The sequence below is a fragment of the Hipposideros armiger genome, unplaced genomic scaffold (genome assembly GCF_001890085.2).
Source record: "Hipposideros armiger isolate ML-2016 unplaced genomic scaffold, ASM189008v1 scaffold_638, whole genome shotgun sequence".
NCBI lineage: Eukaryota > Metazoa > Chordata > Mammalia > Chiroptera > Hipposideridae > Hipposideros > Hipposideros armiger.
In genome coordinates this window covers 496,327-522,014 of record NW_017731988.1, presented here as the reverse complement: position 1 = coordinate 522,014, position 25,688 = coordinate 496,327, and the positions used below count along the sequence as shown (strand labels likewise).

The 25,688-nt window shown below is 34.3% G+C and overlaps 1 protein-coding gene across 8 annotated transcripts in view; it reads right to left on the bottom strand.

Moving 5' to 3' along the window:
• The window catches only part of DNM1L (dynamin 1 like), a 47,527-nt gene that overhangs the window by 10,568 nt on the left and 11,271 nt on the right, over positions 1-25,688 (bottom strand). For 4 of the 8 annotated variants that reach the window (XM_019625688.1, XM_019625689.1, XM_019625694.1 and 1 more), the window contains exons 2-11: positions 18,952-19,099; positions 15,910-15,948; positions 14,441-14,487; positions 13,722-13,793; positions 10,954-11,040; positions 8,709-8,871; positions 6,594-6,714; positions 5,152-5,283; positions 4,024-4,230; positions 19-139 (exon numbers count right to left, since the gene is read on the bottom strand). In XM_019625688.1, the coding sequence (XP_019481233.1) occupies positions 19-139; positions 4,024-4,230; positions 5,152-5,283; positions 6,594-6,714; positions 8,709-8,871; positions 10,954-11,040; positions 13,722-13,793; positions 14,441-14,487; positions 15,910-15,948; positions 18,952-19,099 (1,137 nt within the window). The remainder of the gene's footprint in view (positions 1-18; positions 140-4,023; positions 4,231-5,151; positions 5,284-6,593; positions 6,715-8,708; positions 8,872-10,953; positions 11,041-13,721; positions 13,794-14,440; positions 14,488-15,909; positions 15,949-18,951; positions 19,100-25,688) is intronic. The other 4 variants (XM_019625690.1, XM_019625692.1, XM_019625695.1 and 1 more) reach the window with 1 other exon arrangement.

Below are 25,688 nucleotides of genomic sequence, written 5' to 3'. Positions count from 1 at the left end.
TGAGTTAAGCATACTCACAGTAGCATTTCTAATGGCGGTCAAAATGTCAATTGTGTTAAGGCCACCTAGTGGGTCAACAGATTCTAGGGTGCGCCCAAAAGTCTCATGGAAAATGTAACAGATTCTAGCACCACCGCATCTGAAAGGCAATGAAGTATATGGTTTCTGGTATTACTGGAAGGGAAAGAAGCCTCAAGTTAGAAGTCTTTTATGAGCTTTAAGCTGGTCTCATTTTCTGAGTATGTCTCAGATAACAATCACATTTACACCATTGCTATTTCCATGTTTTCTCAACTCCATTACAAACCAGTTTCTAAGGTGTTTTTTTTTAAATGGAAAGGAGTCATTTCATGATAGGCATATTCATTCCCATTCATTCTCTCTCTCTCTCATTCTCATTCTCTCTCTCTCTCTCTCTCTCTCTCTCTCTCTCTCTCTCTCACACACACACACACACACACACACACACACACAGTAACTTCTGTCAGGAAACATCAGTTCTAAGACCTACTAAACATCTTTTCTCTGCCCTAGTTTTTTTCAACTAGACTATGAGCTCTTTAAGGACAAGAAAAGTATCTTATTTATTTCTGTTTATTCACAACCAAGAGTAGAGACTGGCAAACTTTCTCTATAAAGGGCCAGATAGTGAATATTTTAGGCTTTCAGGCCATAAAAGTCTCAGTCACAACTGCTCAACTCTTGTCACTGAGCACAAAAGCATCCAAACAATACAGTAAACAAACAGCTACGTTCCAGTAAAACTTATGTAGGCTAAAATTTGCATTTTCTTAAAATTTTTAACCATTTAAAAATGCAAAAATCAAAAGTCATTTTTAACTAATGGGCTATAGTTTGCCTACTCCTGCTTTAAAAAAAAAGTAAATCTCTGGGCCTACATACTAAACACCTTGTATTTCTTATAATAATGACTAGAAACCCTGGTGTTCTATTTTTTTATTCAAGTTCAGTTGAATTCTACAAATGTCTTTATGTCTCCCTAAATCATCCCTTTCTCTATTTTCATCATTATTTACTTCTTTTTAACAGCAGTCTAGGCAAAAGTTACTGGCCTAACATTATGCTAAGTGAAATAAGTCAGCCACAAAAGGACAACTATTGTATGATTCACTTTATATGAAATATCTAGAACAGGCATATTCATAGAGACAGAAAGTAAATTAGAAGTTACCAGAGGCTGGGGGAGGGGAGAACAAGGACATATTATTTAAGTGGATAGTTTCGGTTGGGGTGGTGAAAAATTTTGGAATAGATACTATTTGATGGTTGTACAATACTGTAAATGTAATTAATGGCACTGAATTATACACTTAAAAATGGTTAAAATTACCAGTAACCGGTCTCTGCCTCCAATCTTTCCCTCTCCAAATAATTTTCCATAATGACCAGAATTATCTTTCTAAAACATTTACTCCTCTGACCAAGCATTTTATTTTTTATAGTAGCAAGTTCTGTAAATTCTATACTTTCCACAATGTTGACACCTTTCCTGCCTTACCTGTTTATGTCCCATCACTATATGTGCCCTTCTCCAAATACACCCAGCATTATTGTCTGCTGTTCCAAATTCTAAAACACTGTTGTACCCACTGCCTTCCCAAATTCTATTCATAGCCCACCCAAATGCATTCTTAACTAGGGAGTTCTCTTAATCCCTGAAAAGAAGTGTAAACAGTCTCTCTTCAGTGTTCTGAAGGCTTGATTAAGAGATTACACAAATATTTGCTTTATTAACTACTTATAAAACTCCATATATGTGATGTGCACCTTTCTGGCTATGTATTATATTTAATAAGGTGTAAATAAAAATACTTGATTATACTTTTTGCCACCTAATCAAACCTCACATTACCTCGACCTGCCTTACCCACTAAACTCTTTAAAGGTTCATTTTCAGGCTGGTGGCTCAGTTATTTAAGAGCTTGCCCAAGAGCGCGAGCTCTGAGCAACAGGTTCGATTCCCACATGGGCCAGTGATGCTGTGCCCTGAGCTGAGCTGCTGCTAAGCTGCCAACAGGTGGCAGGATGGCTCAACTGGTGAGAGCATGTGCTCCTAACAACAAGGCTGCCGGTTTGAGCTACGCCCACCAGCAACTAAAGACGCAACTCAGCATCTTGAGCTGGGCTGCCCTCGGGTGGCTCAGTGGACAGAGCGCGCGCTCTTAACACGGCTGCGAGTTGGACTCCCGCATGGGATGGTGGCTACGCCCACCCGTAACTAATTGAACACAGCACCTTGAGCTGAGCAGCGTGACTGGACTTGGAGCTGAGCTTGCTGCGCCCTCCACAACTAAAATTGAAGGACAAAAACTTGGCTGTTCCCCTCCCCCAATTCCCCAATAAAAAATTTAAAAAAAAAGTTCATTTTAGTAATCTTTCTTTCCCTTAATATGCCATATATATAATAACCATTCAATAATTAGTTTGTTAAATACTCTATCTCTGTATGGAATTAAATCACATAAAAGGCCACCTGCGTCACACAAAAGTACACAGAATTACACACACACACACACACACACACACACACACACGAGTGCATGTATAACTGGTAAAAACTGAATAAGCTCTGTGGATTGTACCAATGTCCAATTTCTCATTTTGTTATTGTACTACAGTTATGAAAGATGGCAACACTGGATGAGAGAAGGTGAACAAAGACCTCCCTGTACATTCATTTTCAAGTTACTGGTAGTCTGTAATTATTCAAAATAAAAAGATTTCTTTTTAAAGTGTGAGTTTAGAGAAATGGACATTCTTATATATTGCTAATAGTAAAACAATACAGTCTATTAATAGTACAGCAATAAGAGATTCTGAGGATGCTATACCCTTTGATACAGTAATTCCACTTCTAAGAATTTATCCTAAGGGTTTATTTGGATACACGTCCCAAAGATAGTCCATCACAACATTGTTTATATTTGTGTATAACTGAAAATAAACTATCAGTTGTATGGGACTGGTTCAACAAATTATATCTAAAAAATAAAACACTATGTATATCTTAAGATTGATAATACAAATGTATAATTGTTTGTGACATACATTTAAAGAAATGATTCCAAAATAACATGTATAGCATCTGATTTTTAAAGATGTGTAACAGGCATATTCATGTTTTATAGATGCAGAGAAAAATGTCGAGGTTAATGCCCGAGTTAGCAGAGATTATTGCTGGATGATGAAATTAAGAGTACTTTTGTTCTTATGCTTTATTTTTTTTTCTCATCTATATTTTTTTCACAAACAATTATACTGTGTATTAAAGAAAGAAGCATTTTAAAAGTTAAATTATGGGGCCGGCCAAGTGGCGCGATGGTTAAGAGCTGGCTTGGGACGCCAGAGGGCCCCGGTTCGGATCCCACATAGGAGGGCCAGTGACGCTGCACCCTCTACAGCTAAGATGCTGAAGAACAGCTCAACCTGGAACTAACTGGGCTGCCTTGAGTTGCCGGCGAAGGCGTAGGCTGCAGTGAAGCTGCAGTGGGTTGCCATGGGCTACTGTGTGTAGCCAGCAGCCAGCGTGAGCGGCCAGCAGTCGCAGTGAGCAGCCGTACAGAAGCCGGCGACTGATCTGCCTCGCCTGGGAAGAGCGCAATGATGGTGCCAACTTGGGCCAGTGAAGCAACGTTCTCCACAACTAGACTGAAGAACAAAACGACAGCAACTTGTCTGTTCCCTTTCCCCCAATTCCCCAGCGCTGTTCCCATCCCCCCAATTCCCCAATAAAAATCTTAAAAAAAAAAAAAAGTTAAATTATGAAATATGCCTACATGCTGATCAATAAAAGTCTTGTAAAAAAAAACCTGAAATTTTTAGTGCTTTACATAGTTTATAAAGCATTTTTGCACATAGATATCATTCTATAATTTCTACAAAATGATATTCCTGTTTTACAGGTAATCACAATCAGATAATCTTGGAATATTTTTTGTTCCTATAACAAAAGATAAGTAACCTATAAATCCAGGTAGCCAAATGGATAAATTTCTTACTTACAGCTCTGAAGTTTCAATATATTTTGCAGTTCCTTCAATAGTGTTACAATATTCTGTGGCAAATTTGGTAATAAGCTGGAGTAAAGTAGCACTTTTATCATCCACAGGTTCACCATAGCTATTTAGAAGAGACTGGTATTGAGCAGCTAGAACATTTATTCTGGTCTTCAACTCTGGTAAGCAGTCTCTGATGTGATGCATCAGTAACCTAACAAAGGTTAGACAGAAAGAATTTTAGAGTAAAATTGTATATTTTGAAGACCCAAATGGGTCAAATCTTAAAAATGGAAATAATGGGGAAACCAGTCAAATAATTTGTCAGGGCAAGAAATGATACAATCTTAGCCTAAAGGTAAATACTTAAGTCTGAAAAAAATGACATGAAGGAAACTGTCTTGGTCAATGCTCTTTAAATTTGCCTTCACCCCATCAAATTGTAGCAATTGCTAGAGAACCAAATATAAATTGAAAAAATTATTTTAAATTATTGTAATTACCTAAAAGAAAGTAAGCTACTCAAGCCAATTTTCCCTACATGATTTTGGTTCCTGACTTGTCTTTTACAATGGGTACTCGGCATAGTGAAAGTCTTAAAATCCAAGTCCATCAGCTTTTTATTTATTTAGGGAATAAGACAAAAGTAAGAGAAAACAGTTTTCATTTCAGTCATTTATAAATTATCTAGAAAGGTCTTTCAGTCCCTCTACCATCTGTGGATATTCAGAATTCAAGATACATAGCTTAAATTATTTTTATGAATAGGAACAGAAGATATGCTAAATTTAGATAGATTACATGGAAATAATAAATTTTAATTCAGTGCTTGATATCCAAAGTAAAAATGAAGTCATCTGATATCTAGTTCTGTCATCAAAAGTAAACGGTCAAGAATTTCATAACTAAGACATTTTAAAATTCACATTAGCATTCCTAGACTACATGATTTAATGCCAACACTCCAATAAAAACAGACCATCTATCTACATTAAAAGAACCTACTGTACAAAAAGCAAAATGTGAAGCTGTACATGCAAAAACATGAAAATGTAAAGAACTAAAAATGAAAGGTCTCAGACACCTATTGACAAGCCAAAAACATCTCATTTTCCAAGAGGTAAAAAAATATTACCTGTTTAGAGTCCTAGCAAGATACTTTGTTCCATTTCTATTAGCCAGAGATGGGTATTTCTTTTGAAGGAAAGCATATTCATCACGGATTGAATCAGTTACACTCTTCTTATTATTAATATCTAGCTGACTCCTAAGGATGAAAAATTAACAAAACTGTTCAGCTGAAGTCAACTGTGGTCCTCAGTGTACCTTGGATGATGATGGTGATGATGATGATGATAGCAGCACCAGGCACTGATCATAATGTCTGAAATGGGCTGTTTTATTTAATTCTCACAATAATTCTATATGAAAGGTATTATCCCATTTTACAGCAAAGGAACTGAAGCTCAGGGAGATTAACTAACTTACCAAAAGTCACATATTAAGTAGTTCAGCCAAGATTCAAACTGTATGACTTATAAGTAAAGCCTGAATAGTTTAGGCCTCATCATTAACATTACCATACCATCAAAGCAGTACTCTTTAAGTACTAGGGATAGACAGGTGAAAAAATGTAAGTGTGTCTTAATCAACTCTATTTTTATCCATGGACAGGCCATTAGTTTCTACCAGAGTAATTAACTCGAAGAATAGTCATCTACAAATACAACGAAAAGTTTTATACCACCTGCTTCCCTGAAAAGAGAAATAGTGGGAATTTAAAAAGTTGGAGTCAGGGTGATGTTAGGTGTCATTTAAACCCACATTATATCTAGTTTGTGGACAAAATAGGACTAGAACCCAGATCTCATGATAATTTTAGTGCTTCCTCCTTTACAAATGCTTTGGACTAGAGGGATCTTCATGTGAATCTGGCTCTGCTTTCACCAGGGACTTTGGTAAGTGGGAGTTGAGTTTTCTGATTATAAAACTGACATCAATACCTACCTCACAGGGATGTTGTAAGGGTTGAGAGAGATACCATTTGCCAAATGCTCACAGTAGAGTGTCTAAAACATAATTAGACACTCAATAGTATAAGTTTCCTTTCCAAAATTTTTAATACCAGCTATTTATAATTAGAATACCTTTAATAAAAGTTCTCCAAGTCGCATCCTGACAATTATATAAAATCACTAATGCGAGGGGTTAAACCAATCTATTAAAGTCCTACCACCTTAACAAATTCTTTCTTGATTGGGTGCAAGTTATATAATATTTTTTTCCCTTATCCAGTGCCTTCCTCATACATAATAGGCAGGAATTTTTCAAGCCCAGCTATTAAATTTTCTTCCATTTCATGGCACTGGTTACTTTAGAAACATTTTCCATTAAAAACATCAATAGGAGGCTTTCATGAATCTCTTCTCTCCCTTTAGAGCAACAAATTCTTTAGTAATACCATGCTTATAGTAAGAGGGGAAAATAGGGAAACTATCACGTCATACTGATTTTTAAAATTCAGATTTGCTTTGAAATGAGGATACTGCGATTCTTATCCCATTCTTGATTGCTAACCTGTTAACTACTCCAATTATTCCAAGTTTGACTGGTATAACCCTTCCCATTAACACATCCATGGCATCAGTACCAGCATCCATGAGATCGAGCTTAGTGATTACAGCTAGGGTTCTGCGACCTGGTAAATGCAAAGAAGAAAAGAAAAGGACCCATTAAGTAAAGCTAGTAAGTATTAGTAAAGGAAAACCCTCATCTATAATCCTGCCTAACATTACCTCTTGTCATCACTTCGGTAATGCTTTTCTAACCTTTGCTTACATACTTTTAAAAACTCGTTTTAATCATCATGCACATTTTAAAAAATTTTTCACACAAAATTTTTTACTAGTTCTTAGGGGTAACTTTTGTATAACCATTTTAAAATTTGTTTAAATTTATTTGTTCCTGGAGTAGTTCTGAGTTTTGACAAATGCAGTTACGTCACTACCACCTCAAGACAAAACAGTTCCATTACCTCTCCAAATTTTCTTGTACTACTCAAACTCATTTTCCTAGCTTTGTCTTTTCCAGAATGTTATATAAATGAAATCATATACATAACCTTTTGAATCTTGCTTCTTTCAGTTGGCAAAATGTATGTGAGAGTCATCCATGTTTTCATTTCATATCATGATATTCATCCATGAATATCAATTATTCATTCCTTTTTATTGCTGAATAGTGTTCCATGATATGGATGTACTATGGTTTGGTTATCCATTCCCAATTTGAGAAACATCTGAGTTGCTTCCAGTTTTAGGAAATTACAAATAAAGCTACTATAGATATTTGCATATAAGTTTTCATATGAACAGAGGTTTTCATTTGAGATGGGTAAAAACCTAGGAATGGAGCTGATTTAACTTTTTAAGAAACTGGCAAATTGTTTCTCAAAGTGGTTATACCATTCCCACCAGCAGTGTATGAGAGCCAGCTGCTTGCATAGTGTCCAATTTCAGATATGGTATTTTTCAATTGTAAACATTTTTATATATTGCTCCAAATCTACAAAAATCACACTTTTTAATGATATCATATTCTATTATCTTAATTTACTTAATTATTCCTACTGTGTGCCACATATTGATTTTAAGTTTTGATACTATAAATAATATTTGATTGGATTATTTCCTTATTTGCTATATTGAGATTATTAGATAAAAAATATGGTATTTATGGCTCAAAAGGTCTGTTTAAAATACAATTAATGCATATAAATGCTTACCAGTTTACTTTAAATAAGAGTAAAATTTAAGTCTTTTGATATATATTACCTTCTAGTCTAACTAAAATGAACACTACTCATAGTAAAAAAATTAAAAACTTGAAATAAAAAAAAAAACTAATGACCCTGTTTATGGGGATTTTAATTAGACGTCTTAGCAATATTTCCCACCAAATTTTTATTTGAAATTCTTCAAAGGAGGAAAAAAAGAAACATGACAGAGCCCACAGACCCTCCAAATACTCAGGTAAAAAATAAATTGGCTCCTGTATGGAGCAAAGCATACACTTACTGGCAGCAATAACTACTCTTTTTATAAGCTGGCACTTTCTATATTCTAAGAGATGCACACTACAGCATTAGCCAACTGTCATACACTGACCTATAGTACAAATCCTTGGGGTTATGAACACTTCATAAAAGGATTTTACCTTTATTTCTAAGAATTTCCTCTGCCTTGAGAATGTTTGTTTTCTACCTCTGTAGAATGTACTAAATCTACTAAATGTACTAATGTACTAATCTACTAAAACATAATCTATAATGATTATCTACTGTGAGTTAATTATTCAAAATCAAGAAGTCAGCAATTAAAAAACCTGAATCATAACAAGAAACTCATTTTACAAAGCCATATTACTATTTTTAAATCATTAGGTAACCATTACAAATATAGACATTGTGGTGAAGTATTTTTGCCTAGCCTATATAGCAACATATCCATTAAAATTTTATTTTCCATCAGAATTTTCTACTTGAAACATAGGCAAAATAGGAAAGCATTATTTTATTTTTTAAATCTGTATTAGCAGCTAGAACTATTCCTTTAAAAATAGTAATTCCTTCCTTGAGGGTAGATTTACCATTGTTAACCAAGCATCTAATTAAATATTAACATCTGTCCTTACCATCTGGATCTACCTCTCTGGAAATTTTAAGTGCCTCTGATGTTGCCATATCTGTGTTAGCAGCAGTGACAGCGAGAATGATGGAGTTGGGATTGCTGATGAACCGAAGAATGAGCTCTCTGATTTGAAGCTCAATATCCTTGGGTTGATCGCCTACAGGCACCTAAACCAAACAGATGAGCAGGAATTAGTAATAAAAATCAACTCAGCTTCTCCCCCCACCCCCATTTAATCCACAGATTATAGATTTACTCCATTTACAAATAGTTAAAATGAAGAAATTATATACTACAGTAGTATATATGAATTTAGTAATATGTGAAAGTCTAAAAATGTAACTCTTGCAAATACCAAGTTTACCATGTTAAGGATTGGTTCATGTTCATTCATTCATTCATTCATTCTTTCTTTCAATTCGCAAATATTTATTGGCAGCCTACTGTATTACAGACACTGTTATACATGCCAGATTATACCACAGTTGTGAATTTTAAAAAGACCAGGGCCAGCCAACTGGCGCGATGGTTAAGAGCTCGCTTGGGATGCCAGAGGGCCCTGGTTCAGATCCCACATATGAGGGCCAGTGACACTGCCCTCTACAGCTAAGATGCTGAACAACAGCTCAACCTGGAACTGGGCTGCCGTGAGTCGCCGGCGATGGCGTAGGCTGCAGCCCCTGCTGCAGTGGATTGCCATGAGCTACCGTATGTAGCCAGCAGCCAGCGTCAGCGGCCAGCGGCCAGCAGCCGCAGTGAGCGGCCATCCAGAAGCCGGCAACTGAGCCGGCAACTGATCTGCCTCGCCTGGGAAGAGCGCGATGATGGTGCCAACTTGGGCCAGTGAAGCAACGTCCTCCACAACTAGACTGAAGAACAAAAGGACAGCAACTTGTCTGTTCCCCTTCCTCCAATTCCTCAGCGCTGTTCCCATCCCCCAATTCCCCAATAAAAATCTTTAAAAAAAAAAAAAAAGACCAAATTCCTGCCTTCACAGAGCTTATATTTTAGTAATGAAAAGCAGATAATAAACATAATATGTAGGTAGTGGTGTAGGGCTATGGAAAAAATAAAGCAGAACAGGAGGCTACAGAATAGAGAAGGTTGTACTTTTAAATTATTTTAAATTGGATTGTGCTTTTATAATAAATAGAGTAATCACGGAAGACCTCACTCATTTTTTGAGAGAATGACCAGAAATGGAAGGAGATAAGGGAGATACATGTAGATATCTAGGGGAAGAACATCCCAGCAAAATGAATAATAAGGGCAGAAGGCTAGAGCAGAAGAGTAATAGGGACATGTCAGATCAAGTAGATACTTTAGATCTATTCAAGAAGTTAAGCCTTTACTCTGAGTGAAATGGGAAGCCACTGGAGAGGTTGTGAGCCAAGGAATGATACAATGTAATTTTCACTTTAGTAGCATCACTCTAGCTGCTTAGTTAAGAACAGATTATGAGGAAGACCTGTTAGGAAGCTATCTCGGAAATTCAGCTATCTTGGATAGTGGCTAGATCAGGATGGTAGCTATGAATGTGTGAGACATGATAGAATTCTGGATGTATTTTAAAGGTAAGGAAAGACAAACAGGATTTGCTGACAAGAGGAAGTAGAGTGTGGGATAAGTGCCAAGGATGACTATAAACTTTTTGGCTAAGCAACTGGTAGAATAGAGTTGCCATTTACTGAGATGGGGAAGACTATAGAAGGATCAAATCAGGTTGAGGGATAGATAGGTCAGGAATGTGATATTGCACACATCAACTTTGAAGTGCCTATTAGACTTTAAAGTGTGTATGTCAAGTAGACAGTTGGATATACAATTCTGGAGATAGATATAAAGTCTGGCGATATTTGAATACTGTCAGCATACAGGCATTCATGTATTTAAAAGTCATAAAACTGGATGAAATCGTCAAGGACACCCTTGACAAGAGGTCCAAAAACTGAGCTCTGGGACACTCACTGTTTAGATATTGGGAAGATAAAGAACCAGCAAGAGACTTTAAGGAATGGCCAGTGAGACTGGAGATAAAACTGTAGTGTGGTATCCTGGAAGCCAAGTAAAGAAAAGTGTTTCAAGAAGGCTGGGCTCAACCATGTCAAATGCTGCTAACTGATCAAATTGGTTGCAAAAAAACCCCAAAAAACCTGATTGAATAATTCTCCTATGAGGTTATGGAAAAACATTTGTTCAAGTGAAAACAAACATGACCAAATCCACAATGAGTAACAACTATTCTTTACCTTGGTCATTCCTGGCAAATCCACAAGTGTCAGATTGACAACGTTGGGTGAAAAAATCTTAAGATGTATTGGTTCAGGGCTTACTCCCTAAAAATAAGTTTTGAAATACCATATTAAAATCACATTGAAATTTCAATGAAATATAAAAAGCTAAAATAAATCTCATTCACATAGACATTAGCTGATTTTAAATGTGAATTAAACCATGATCCCTAAAACATTTCAATAATCAAAACCTGCTGAAACAAAACACATGTAAAGTAAGGCAACCAGGCATACAGCCGGTTATAATCCTATCAAACCCTATACCATTAATATATACAATTTATTTCCTTTGTATTATTTCACATTCTTTTCTCTTGATTCTAAGCAGATACTATTTCTTATTATGTTTAACAGACTTAGTATGATACAAAAGAATAATATAACACTATTCAAATTTATGAGGTTTTTGAGTTCAGAAAGTAACAAGTTATCCAAATCAATTTGGTTCCTAATCTTTGAACATCAAGTGCCAAGAGAGTATATTAAGAGATTCCTCAGAAAATTTATCTGTATCTCCAGATCTCCGAATTCAAATAGAAAGAATAGGGATAGTGAAAGATACTCATATTTTCTCTCCTCTAGACTCCCTTTTCACCACTGGCCCTCTACAAATTTTAAAGTTGAGTCAGCTATATGTAAAAAGACATGTATGAATGTTCATAACTTGTCTTTTTTACATGCCCTTCTTTATCCTTTAAAATGTCCTCTCATCTATTATCCACTTTATATCTTCCTTCACTAACCCACAGAAAATTCTAATTTCCCAAAGAGCTTTTTTGCAAAATCCTTTACTCTTGAGTTCTCTGTACAATTACATTTGTTGTATTAGATGACTCTGAACTACTTGCCTATTTTTAAATATTCTGGTGTTCCAGAGTCATTATATATTGATATTCCCTTATTACGTCCAATACAAAGCTTTGTCCAAAAGCTTTTACAACTCCAATTTCATAGATATTTTAAATCCTTGAAGGCTTTATGTTAGGCATATGAAATCATTTAGATATTTACACACGTAAAATTACTTCTTTTATCATGTACTTCATTACAAACATGATTTAGGAAAGATATTTCATAGATTTGGGAGTAGGGAACTTCTCATCTTTTGGACACTGTGGATGAGAAAACCTGCTAGGTAAGTGTATCATATTCCCACCATAAATTAAACATCTTGTATGTACACAATCTTTCATGACATTTTAAAAACTTTCCTTTATGAATCACCAATCACATCCACTCTAAATTCTAATACTACGTAAAATTAGCACCAATTTCTGAGTTTAATAAATCCATGAGGATTGCAGGAGAGACAATTCAGACTGGTGTTATGATTAATAACATTCCCAAAGTCCAAATTATCCCTGATATAATTACAGGACTGAGGACAAGCTAATCTAGTTTCCTGACACGTTTTCTACCTCTTCTGTACAACACAATTATTAGAAATTCAGGGAAGTATGGCAGCGCTAGCAGTAACTCAAAGGTTACCAGCCCTGAGTTCAATAATGAACAAAGCTTAGTCAACCACTAAAAGAGACAAATATCCAGAATAGGCATAAGTAATGAACATGGCTCCCAAAATGCCTTTTTGTCAGGAAATAAGTTATCCAGCACAGTATTATCTAGCAAGTAAAAGGGCTCAATAAATATTTGTTGAATATTAGTACTAGACTAGGGCCCACTTTTTGAGATTACTTGTATATATGCCTCTGGACAATACAGAATGGAGATAAAAACAAAAAGGGAGCAGAGAGAAAGGTAATAGGAATAAAGGAGAGAGAAAAAACAACCATTTAATGGAGGCAGTTTGATAGTGCCTGTTGCAATATTAATGGTATCTTAGACACCTAATTTACCTTAAATTCTCACAGTGTTAGAAAACAAGAAAATAATTTAGTTGTTAACATTACAGTTGACGCCTGAACAACACGGGTTTGAATTGCCTCGTTCCACCCACATGTGGATTTTTTTCAATTGACCATGCATTCAAACCCATGTTTTTCAAGGGTCAACTCCTCAGTTGAGATTCCGTGTATGCAGAGGGCCAAGTTATATGAGGATTTTCCACTGTGCTTGTGGTCAGTCAGTGCCCCTACTAACTCATGCATTGTTCAAGGGTCAACTGTACTTTTCATATTCACTGAAACAAAAATACTTAATTCCGGGCTGGCCAAGTGGCTCAGTTGGTTAAGAGCTCGCTCCAGAGTTTGAGCTCTGAGCAACAGCGGTTCGAGTCCAGCCTGAGCTGAGCAGCCGCTGAGCTGCCAACAGGTAGCAGGATGGCTCAGCTAATAAAAAAATAAATAAATAAAATAAAATACTTAATTCCTCTCTTTGCATTCATAAGTAAATCTAGTTTTACTGAGGTAAGAAAGAGAGCTCTTCAAAATATATGCATCTCATAAGTTATATAATGCTTCTTGAATTAGATTACAATCAAACCATCAGAAAAAGATAACTTATTATAGTAGTATTAAATAGAAAATTATATAATAAAGTGGTATGTATATCACAAGAATAAATATCTAAATGAAACATCTGATAATATATAAAAGCTCTAAGAAATAAAAGGGATGTTAAGTTTTTATATACTTATGAAAACACTCCATTAATTTCAAAGACCAGGATGATGAATTTATAATGTTACCACACATTATATACAGGATACTCTCAATAATAGATTTACTGCTGTTTATACTTTTCAGCTCTAAAAAGGTGCCTACCTTATTATTTCCTGAAATCCTTTCTGTTTCATTTTCAATTTCTTGTCGAATTTCATCAAAATCCGTGTAAAGCTAAAAATTATTGAAACAAAAAAGCATGATATTCAAAATAATATCAAAAGTTCTTAAGTGGGGCGGTTGGTAAATTTCAATGATGTTTATGGATCTGCTTCAGAGAATTAGTAAACAAATTCTAATATATACATATATTTTTCTTAGCTAAGGAGTCATAGTTTAAATGAGCTTTTCAGGGTTGCCTAATCCCACAGCAGTTAAAAATCTCCATATAAAAATAGTCACAGGGATATAATATACATCATGGGGAATATAGTCAGTAATACTGTAAACTATGTATGGGGCCCAGTGGTACTAGACTGATCATGGTGATCACTTCATAAGGTACATAAATGTCTAATCACTATGTTGTACGCATGAAACGAACAAAATATTGTACGTCAACTATAATTATTTAAAAACAAATTTTTAAAAATATAAAAAAGAACCTCCAAATTAGAGAGAATAGGGCTCAACCTAAAGTATTTTCCTAATAAACTACTGTGGTTAGAAATGTTACTAAGATAAGCTTTATCTTACAAGGAGCAGTTGCTTCAAGATAACATGCCACATTGCCAATGATAAGAAACTACAATAAATTATCAGCTACTTGTACAAAAATTGTTTTCAGCATGTTATTTCTTCAAATATCGTTGTCTCATTACCTTATTTTTGGTGTGAAGAAATTTTCCCCATTCTTCTGCTTCAACTCCTGGAAAAAGAAAAGCTCCATTTATTGGAAACTATGGAAATTATTTTTTATCCTTAATTAGGGATTAAAAAAGTCAACACAATATTATGTGTCACTATTTTGCCACTAACTACAAGTTAACAAGTATTTGAAGATCTGCTAAATTATACTTTCACATTTTAAAAATTGTATCATGTATTTCAAAAACATAACTAATTTCAGATAGAGTTGCTCACGGGTCTTTCCCACAACTTGAAATCTAGATTTTATGAATAAAATTGTTTACTTCTCTTCATATTTTTTGTTTGATTATAGTAAAAAGTATATTCTTTATTTTTAAATATCTTACACATAAAAGCAGTTTGTCTAATGAAAGCACTCAATTAAGCTAATGGCTTAAAAGAAAAAAAATTAAGAATCTTACTGAGTAATATATAATACATTTACACACATAACTCAAGGCAAAAATTTGCCATATGTGAATGAAACAGCTAACTTTTTGATCCATTTTGGTTTTTTAATGTGGTTTCCTGTCGGTTATCTATAAAGTCACAATTTATTGGTCCTTTAAAGAGCTCTCTCTCAACATATGTTTTGTAATTCATATGTACTGTTAAGGAGATTTTTTTCCCCCAGAGCCAAGACTATGTTTTCCCTTAGAATTGAAGATAGGAAAAGAAATGAAACAGGGGGCAGTAGGGAAACCCTAGCATATGCACTGTATGGAGTCACTACTCTCCATTAGTTTCCTGTTCCTCCCGCACTTGCTGAAAAAAGAAAAATATATTCACTGTAAACACTGTTTCAAGTGGTCTAAAAAACTTAGAGAGCAAGTTTTGGTCTTTTTCTCAGAGAAGCTAGAACTAACTTGTATAAAGGTAAACTAACTTTACCTCCCCCAAATTCAGAGTTTTAAATGTTCTAATGACTGATTTTATGAATAATGCATATCAGCCACCTGAAATTGAAATAAAAATGGCTGTAAGATATTCAAATAAATATTTATTGAGGAAAAACTAGATCATTTCTTTGGTGGAATAAAGGTTAATAAAACTGGATCCTTTTTGCAAGTAAAATGCTCACCTACTTGAAGCTTAGTACCTTCTTCCAAGAAGTCTCATTGGAGAACTGGAGTAATCTAGGTGAACAGAGCTCACAGAAGCAGGTACTACATACCAAAGGGTGTTTTGAATTTACCTTATATAAAAGAGGCCTGGCTTTAACAAGCATGTTTTTTAAAATAAAAATAAATTACATTCACCGCCAAAAAAAGCCTGCATTCTAATGAAATGCCAAGTTAACAAAAACCACTAAAACCTGCAATAATCAATGTGGACAGGCAAATAAAAAGGAAGAAAAAAAATGCACACAGCATGTAAGAATATATAAGCACACATGCAGGCACAATAGAAAATGGGCCAAAAACAAATGGATAAAGGAAACCTTTAGAAAGGTGTCTTGAGTTTTTCCATGTAGCAGGGTCTGTAGTTAAAGAGAAACAGCACAGAATGATAAGTTTAGTGCTTATCCCTAATCTTTTAAACCTTTTTTTAAAATGTGCAGAAATCTGAATACATTTTAAACGCACAAAGGATTCAATTATTTAAAATTTACAACTATATAATTTCCATTACAATTAATTCAAATTAGAGGGATGTATATAATATTTTAAGTAATATAAACGAAGCATGTTGTATGCCACAATTTATTTTTATTTTCCATGACAACTAATTATGTCACCTCTGGTTTCTAATTCTAACACAAAATGAATTAAAATTAATTTACTATTCAAAAATTTGCCTCAGATATTTGATAACTGACTATGGAAAAAAGATAAATTGCCTGGTCAAGAAGAATCTACAAAATATACCAAACACATCTTTCAAAACCTTAAGAGTAAATAAATATATACAAATATTTACCCGATTTGCTAAAGTTGAGCTTTATAAGGGATTATGTTCTTTGAAATATATATTGAATTTAACAGCTCAGAGAACTAATTTTGGTCTTTAATCAGCATGCTACTTTTGGATTTTGTCTAAAAGGAAATCTGAGGAAAGCATGATTTATTTCTTACAAATATATGAAATACAATCATGGAGCTCAAAGTTCAAAATAAATTACCATACCACTCTAAAACAGCTTGATTTTGTTTTTATTAAGATTTTATCAGAAATTACATTAGCAGTAGTGGAGGACAAGACAAGCTGAAAAATAATATAAATCTATATACTGACAATTCAATTATCCTGTGTATTTGGCAGAATGAAGTCTCTTACATTAAGTAAATTTTCTTGATAATTAAATTATACCTATTAAATATTAAAATATTTTATTTAAGCTAGTTTTGATTGTATCTCTATCTAAACTGGATTATATCATTCCATGTCATCCCAGAATACACTCATCTTAAATTAACCTATTATTGGTAACCTAGGTCTTTGTTATATAACAAAGCCCTCTGAGGCTATAAATCCCCTGTGCAAAATGGTTAGAGACTGATTTTTTTCTTTTTTTTTAAGTTCTTGTATCTGATTACGTTTTCCTCCCTTTCTCCTCTCCCTTGTCAGGCTATCAGATAGTTCATACTCTTCTGGCTAACTAAATGTTTATCTGCTTCATTGTTTCTAATTTCCTCTGGATTAGAATATATTTATGACTAGGTAGAACTGCTTATCCTGAGGATAAAGAGACTCTGAGGAGAAACTAAGGAACCATCCTAGTTATTAATAAGACACATGAAATTTAGTACTCAAAATTGATGAAATCTATTTGGTGCTCTGGGTAGCAGAGTTGCCATTTTAAGTAAGGTTTTATTTTTTTATATAAAATATAAGCACTAAGCTTGGAAAAAATATATATGTAAAGATATGCAGAATTACTGACCAACCACCAAGAGAAATCAAGGAAACAGTGGACATACAAGCAAAGAGCAAGAAACTGACACTTCTATAGCTGAAATGTTGACTCTTTCATAAAAACACTACCTACGTCTGCAAATAGTTTCTGATCTGCCCTTTTCAAGGTGACTGAAAAAAATGAAAAGTTAAAAGAAAGACGCCTAATGAATGCCATATAGTTCTTAAAGTCTTAGTTTAAGATATTTAGTAAATTTGATGAAATTAGTGGGAATAAAATTTTAAAAGTGTTATTCTATATCTTTGAAGTTGGACCATAAATTAGTGCAAAATGATTAAATTCAAGGTCCAAAATTTCAATCATAAAGAAATGTTACAGAAATGCAAAGTAATGAATAATATACCAAGAAGCTACCTAATATAATTAAAAGGCTCCTATATATCCTCTGGCGGTCTATCCCCCAAAATCACTTGTTAACATCTACAACTTCATTAACTTGCTTCAGTGATTAACTTTCTACTGTCCCTGTAGATGCTCACGACAGGTCTTTTTTCCCCTAAAAAAAACAAAAAAAAATCAAGCTACCACAACCAATGCTCCTGTAAGTGAAAGAAAAAAATTATATACAGAAATTAAAGCAACTTCAATTTCATGAATACTATCATCTTATCTTAGATCAGAATATAAGAAGTAGAATGAAATGGCACTGAAAACAGATCTCTTCAGATGAGAAACATGGTACTGTGCTGCAAATGTCATTTAATAATTAGAGCTATTTTACAGACTTTTATAAATAAGACAGAAAGTATGACCCAAACATTGAGCTAAAAAAAGGAAGAGTACTTTCTTCAAACATTTCAAACTTCACTAATATAAAAGATTAATATTAGATACATATTTAATAAGCAATTTCAAATCTGCTGATGGACACAGCATTATGGTGCATATTGTCTTAGCTTAATAATCCATGTTTACTATTTGGGGGGATCTTAAAAATTCAAAATAGTATGTGCTATATAAGCCAGCCTTGGCAAGAGAAGGATAGTAAAAAAAAAAAAATAAATAATGAAAATATCAAAATTCTTTCTAAAAATAATACTCATCTTAGATTGAAGGGCAAAAGATTCAAACCTAGCAGGTACATTAAGAGCAGAAAAGGGAAGCTGAGATAATACTGCTATGCTGAAAAGAAAAGTCATTTTAATCTTATTTAAAATAAAACCTTTAAACTAGAATCTAAATTATTTAAATTCTAAGTCAAAGTGAAAAAGCAAAAACATTGTTTTATACACTAGGAAAAAAGTTTAAAAGACGCCAAAAGACAAAAACTTTTCTTTAAAATAACTGATTACTGTTTACTGAGTATCTCGCTAAATCCTCTACTAAATAGCATTAACAATCGTTTACTAAGCTAATTACCAAAAAGGTACTATTCCAAACAAGTTTAATCATGGTCCTCAAACAAAAATTACCTTTTTTTTTTTTTTTTAACCTAAGAAAAGATGCATACCACTTCTCTTCACAGGAATGCTGATTTTGCAATGGCCACTAATTTCTAACTGTCAATTCATGTCTTTTTAAAATTCAACCAAAAATAATAATTCTTATTCCAATCCTAAAGTTTACCATTTTCTTCTCCTGTTGTTTTTCGTTTATCTTCAGGTGAAACATGGACTAGCTGCAGAATGAGAGGTCTCCGGGTGACAATACCAGTGCCTCTGGGAAGCAGGTCCCTCCCCACTAGGCTTTCTAGCACTGAGCTCTTTCCACTGCTCTGAAAACAGAATACACAAGAGCAAAATGAGTTTCTTAACCAATTTTTTTACAACTCCAGTAAGACTATACTAACAAGGCAGCATACATGAAATTATTTTCAAGAAAAAAATGATTGCAGATTTTCAAAATGAAAGTTGTTATATTTTCTATTACATGAGCTTTATTTCTTTAAAATAAAAAAGATACAAAAAGAGATAAGTCCCATAATTTTCCTACCTTTTTTAAACATTCTCCCAACCAGGTTTTCAAAACCTATATAATATTGGTATATTATATAAAATTATGCCCATCATAAGTACATATTTTACTTTAAATGAGGTAGTACTATATGCATTTTTCATTAACCTACTTTTACTTTAATTTAACAATCAGGGATATCGTTCTATAGCAATATATTAACTGCTGTGTTTAACAATTAAATAGTTCTGTGTATAAAAGCAAACCCCAATTGATGGAGATTTAAATGTTTTTTGCTACTATTAACAATGCTTCAATGTACATGCTTTGTACATATAACCTTACTCCTCCTATTAAACTCATTAGTTTATTAAAAGAAATTGCTGTGATTAAAGATCATACCGATTTTAAGGAATCACAGATACTCCCAGGCTGCACACCACAGGATGGCAGGCACCACGCTATACTTCCTGTTCAATTTGATGCATCCCCATCAGCAGTGGGCATTACCACTTTTTGAAACTTTGCTACTTTTATAGATAAACACTAACAGCTCATTTAAATATGTGGTCCTTTATTATTCAAGGGAAGCATCATTTTGTTTAAGGGCTTTCTGTATTTTTCCTTTAGCGATTTGCTTGTTCAAATGCTGGCATTTCATATATTTATTAGTTTTATAAAGCTCTTTATTCATATTTCATTTTTGTTGTTTTCAGTATTTCCTCAACTTTTTTTTGAAAATTTCAGTCACAACAAGAGTTGCAATAGTAAAATGAATACCCATATAACTTAACAAAGATGCACTAATTATTAACATTTTGACACTTTTTTTCTCTTTTAGACACTTTTTGTCTCTTCTTACACACACACATACATTTTTCTATTGCTGGCCCATTTGAGAGTTAGTTATATATATCATGACACTTCATCCCTAAATATTGAGGCATATCTCTAAGAATATTCTATATAACCACAATTCAATGATCGCACTCAGGAAATTTAACACAAATACAATACAGCAGGTCCTCAAATAACGTCATTTCCTTCAATGTCATTTTGTTATAACATTGATGATGATATAGGAACTTAACTCTTGTTTATATCAATTAGTCTATGGTAAAATGGTTTTATTGTAGGTCGTTTCACAATGTTAAGTGAGGACTTAACTGTACTAGTAAATAAAATAATATTTACACCCCTAGTTTCTGTTATACATTTTATTTATTTATTTTAAAGATTTTATTGGGGAATTGGGGGAGGGAACAGCGTTGGGGAATCAGGGAAGGGGAACAGACAAGTTGCTGTCCTTTGGCTCTTCAGTCTAGTTGTGGAGGACTTCGCTTCACTGGTGCATGTTGGTATTGTGATCATTGTGCTCTTCCCAGCTGAGGCAGATCAGTCGCTGGCCATTGGACGGCCACTCACAGTAGCTCACAGCAGCCCACTGCAGCAGGGGCTGCAGCCTATGCCATCACAGGCGACTCACAACAGCCAGGTCCAGGTGGAGCTGTTGTTCACCATCTTAGCTATAGAGGGCGCAGCGTCACTGGCCCATGTGGGATCCGAACCAGCGGCCCTGCTGCTCAGATCTTATGCTCCCAAGCGAACTCTTTTTTTTAAGATTTTTATTGGGGAACTGGGAGATGGGAACAGCGTTGGGGAATTGGGGGAAAGGGAACAGGCAAGTTGCTGTCCTTTCGTTTTTCAGTCTAGTTGTGGAGGACGTTGCTTCACTGGCCCAAGTTGGCACCATCATTGTGCTCTTCCCGGGCGAGGCAGATCAGCTGCCGGCTTCTGGACGGCCGCTCACTGAGACTACTGGCTGCTCACGCTGGCTGCTGGCTACACACGGTAGCCCATGGCAACCCACTGCAGCAGCAGCCTACGACTCACAGCAGCCCAGCTCCAGGTTGAGCTGTTGTTCAGCATCTTAGCTGTAGAGGGCAGTGTCACTGGCCCTCATATGTGGGATCCGAACCGGGGCCCTCTAGCGTCTCAAGCCAGCTCTTAACCACCGCGCCACTCGGCTGGCCCCCAAGTGAACTCTTAACCAACGAGCTACTCGGCTGGCCCCAATGTTAATTTCTATCTAAATTTTTTATACCTTTCTTATCCTTTTTATTTTTAATGTCTTTCTACATTCAAAACCTTTCTCTTAAGATATTAATTTTACATTCATTTGTTCTTGTGTTCCTTCTAAAATGTCTTTTCCAAAGTAAATTTTCTCTCATTTCTAATAATTTAATAAGCTCTATCACCTAATTTTTAAGTTTTTCTTATGCAAAATTGTTTTCTTTGAAATCCCTCGTTCTGATTATATAATATCTTTTGTCTTGCCCTTTGTCTTAATATTTAATAGTTTTCATCTCTATTGTGAACTTTTCTTTCTGGTGTACTTTCATTGTCTACAGGGATGCTATTCTGAGTTTTTTTCTTTAACCCTATGTCTAGCACAACTGATATCACAGATTCATTGCACACATATTTTCAAATATGAAATACGTCTTTACTGTACTAAGTCACTTACACGATTGGCGATAGGTTACGGGTAGGGGAGAAGATACAGAAGCGATGTCATGATACTTAATTAACTGTTAGATATTTGAAAATTTGTGTGCAATGAATCTGTGAGACCAATTGTGCCCAACAGAAGGTTAAAAACTTTATATAAGATTTTACATATTGCTGATATTTAAATGAAATTCATTTTCCTTAACTTTTAAAGGAGGCTTAGCCTAGAATAGCTACTCTAACATCACACTCTAAAACTCCCTCTTGTTGTTTTTATAGAGTATTTGTAAATATATTTATTTTCTGAAGTATCCTGGCTCTACTCCTCTTGATCAGTTTATCTGGACCTTCTCTTTCCTTTGTATTTTTCAGGGAATGCTCAATTGTATTCTCATTTCCTTCTCACTGCAGGATTGGTCCTGGAAGAGAGCTTTGGTTGGTTACTTTTAAAGTTTCACAAAGGTGCTCCAGTCCCTTAAGACCTCTTTCACTCACCCATTATCAGTGTGAGCAAAACCCCTCCCAGTTTCAGCTGGTATTCTTCAACTGGCTCTCCAAGCTTTCCAGTGATTGCCTTTCGGCTATTTTTCAATTCTCAGATTCATCTGATATTTCATTGCTTCCTTCTTCTTCTTCCTATATAATAATACACAGGGTTTGGAGCTGTTGGTGGTTTGTCCCCAATCTACTGGTATTTGAGGGTTTGTGGAGAAACGTGGTCAACTAATTTTCTTGTAAATGGTGTTCATGGGTTTTTTGCTTTTCCTATCGTATTTAATCTGTTTTTATGGGAAAGTCATGCAGAGATTAGGAAACTATTTTTCCACTGCTGGCATCTTCCCAGAATCCCTAATATGAAAAATTTACCAACTCAGAAGCACTGAGACTAATGTTTAATTTTACATAAGTTTTTTTTATATTGAATATTCAGTCATAAAAAGGAATAAAGTACTGATACATGCTACAACATGAAAGAACCCCAAAAACATTATGCTCAGTGAAAGAAGTCAGTCACAAAAGACCACATATTATTTAGTTCTGTTTATATGAAGTGTCCAAAATAGACAAGAAAGTAGAGTAAGTGGCTACCTAGAGCTGGTGGTAGAGGGTTGTAGGGAGTGACTACTAATGGATCCAGGTTTCTTTATGGGATGATGAGATATTCTAAAATAGATTATGGTGATGATTGCACAATGCCATAGACATGCTAAAAAGACACTGAATTATACATTTCATATGGGTGAACTTTATGATATATAAATGATATCTCAATAAAGCTGTTACAAAGCAAAGGAGAAAAAAGAAAATTCAAAATGAATTATAAACAAATGTGAAAAAGCATAACTTTATAAATTACAGAATATAAGAATGCTTTCATGACTTTAAGATAGGGAATGGTTCCTTAATATACAAACTTATTAAAAAAGATAACTCAACTATAGTAAAATTAAAATCTCTTCTACTCATATAAAAAAACTGGGGGAAAATATTGGTGATCCACATAACTGATAAGGAATTAGTAACCAAATGTATAAATAACTCCTAAAAATCAATAAAAAGATGAATACTATAAAACTATGTGCAAAGATATGAACAAAAACTCACAAAACAGAACCACTAAGGGCCAAGACATGTTCGGATGGTCAAACTCATTAGTATCAGGGAGATGCAATAAAAAACCACAATGAGATACCACACACACACAAAAAAATGTAATCCCAAGCACAGATATAAACAAACTTCCATGTGTTGGTGGGAATGTTACCGGTTACAACCATTCCAAGGAGAAAGTATCAATATCAAGTAAAAATGAAAATATACCCTATAATCTACCTAGTAATTGTACTTCTTGATACCTTAGAGAAATTCTCAAATGTGTACAATGAGGTTATGTATAAGAATGTTCCTAATATCATTGTTTAATAAACTACAGAGAAAACAATGGGAAACATTCAAATGTTCCTCAACAAGAGGATAAATTTTGATACAGTCATATAATTATATAGCAATATAAGTAAGCAAACTAGAATGTATGTGTATGTATGAGTAAAACTCACATGTATGATTGTGAAAAAAAATTGCAGAGGAATATATACTGTTAACATTACTTCAGGTTTAAACCATGTGAATCAACATACCATATTTCCCCATGTATAAGATGTTCCCATGTATAAGATGAACCTTAATTTGGGGGCCCAAAATTTGAAAAAAAAATGTATTATATAAAGTTACTGAACTCGTTTTTTATTCATCATAAAATTCATACAACTCCTCATCACTGTCAAATGCAAGTAAAAAAATCTACAACCACTGTATAAGATGCACCCAGTTTTTAGACCCCAAATTTCCCCCCAAAAAGTGCGTCTTATACATGGGGAAATACAGTACATTACTTAGGTTATCTACATATACAAAATACATATAATTAAATACATAAGTATAATAAACACCAAATTTAGGAAAATAATGATCTCTCTTTGGGAGTGGGGGGGTTCAACTGGGCAGTTAATGTTTTATTTCTTAAACTGGGAGGTAGATACAATGGTATTCATAATATCATTCCTTATACCTTATTGACATTTAATATTTCAAAATAATTTTTAATTTCTCAAATGTGTTACAGGATCTCATATTAAAGACAGAATTAAAGAAGTTACAACATTTCCCCCCTCCCTTCCATACCCTAAGTGGACACTTAGTACAGCCACACAGCTTAGATATTGGTTATAAGCCAATTCCTGTGTCCACCCTGCCCTTCTGCACAAGTGATCTACAATAGTTTAATGTCCAACTCCGCCGAGAAGTTCAAAGTACTATACTGAAGCTACAACAGAGCTAGAAACAATTCAATATTTCAACTTCATTTCACATTATCTTGATAGGAATAAAGAAGCAATAAAAAAACCGTTCTTTTGTTTACTTATGTTTTATTGCATTTAAACAATGGTTATAGTATGGATGAATACAGAATTTTTTAGTCACAACTATTTTCCCTAGGAAAGTTAAATTTGAAAACTTCAAGATAGAACAGTGGATCTCATCTAAACAGAGCAACAAAAAGTTAAGGTAGCTTAAATAACTCATGGGACAACACTGAGTGTACCAACATTCACATTATAGGGATCCCAGAAGAAGAAGAAAAGGAGCAGAAAACTTATTTGAAGAAATAGCTGATAACTTTCCTAACTCAGGAAAATTAACAAACATCCAGATCCAAGAAATCCAGAGAATTTCAAATAAGAATAACCCAGAAAGACCCACACCAAGATACATTATAATCAAAGTGTCAAAAGTTAAAGACGAGGAGAGACTCTTAAAAGCAGCAAGAGAAAAACAACTTATGTACAAGGAAAGCCCCCATAAGACTATAAGCAAATTTTTCAACAGAAACTTTGCAGGCCGGAGGGAGTGGTACGATACACTCAAAGTGCTAAAAGATTTTGGGGGGAAAAAAAGAACTGCAAACCAAGGACACTCTACCAGGCAAAGTTGTCCTTCAGAAATGAAGGAGTGATACCTTTCGAGACAAGCAAAAGCTTAAGGAGTTCATCACCACTAAATCAGCTATACAAGAAATGTTAAAGGGACTTCTTTAAGCTGAAATGAAAGTGTGTAATTAGTAACAGTAAAACATATGAAAGTATAAATTTCACTGGTAAAGGTAAGTATATCAAACTCAGAATAATCAAATGTTGTAAAGGTAGTGGGTTAATCACTGCTAAATCTATTAAGGTTAAAAGACAAAAGTAGTAAAAATAACTATGACAATAATAACTTAGTAATGGATACACAAGATAAAAATATGTAAACTGTAATATTAAAAACATAAAACGGGGGAGGATAAAAACGTAGAGCTTTAGAATGCATTCAGTTGTTATCAATTTTTTTTTTTTTTTTTT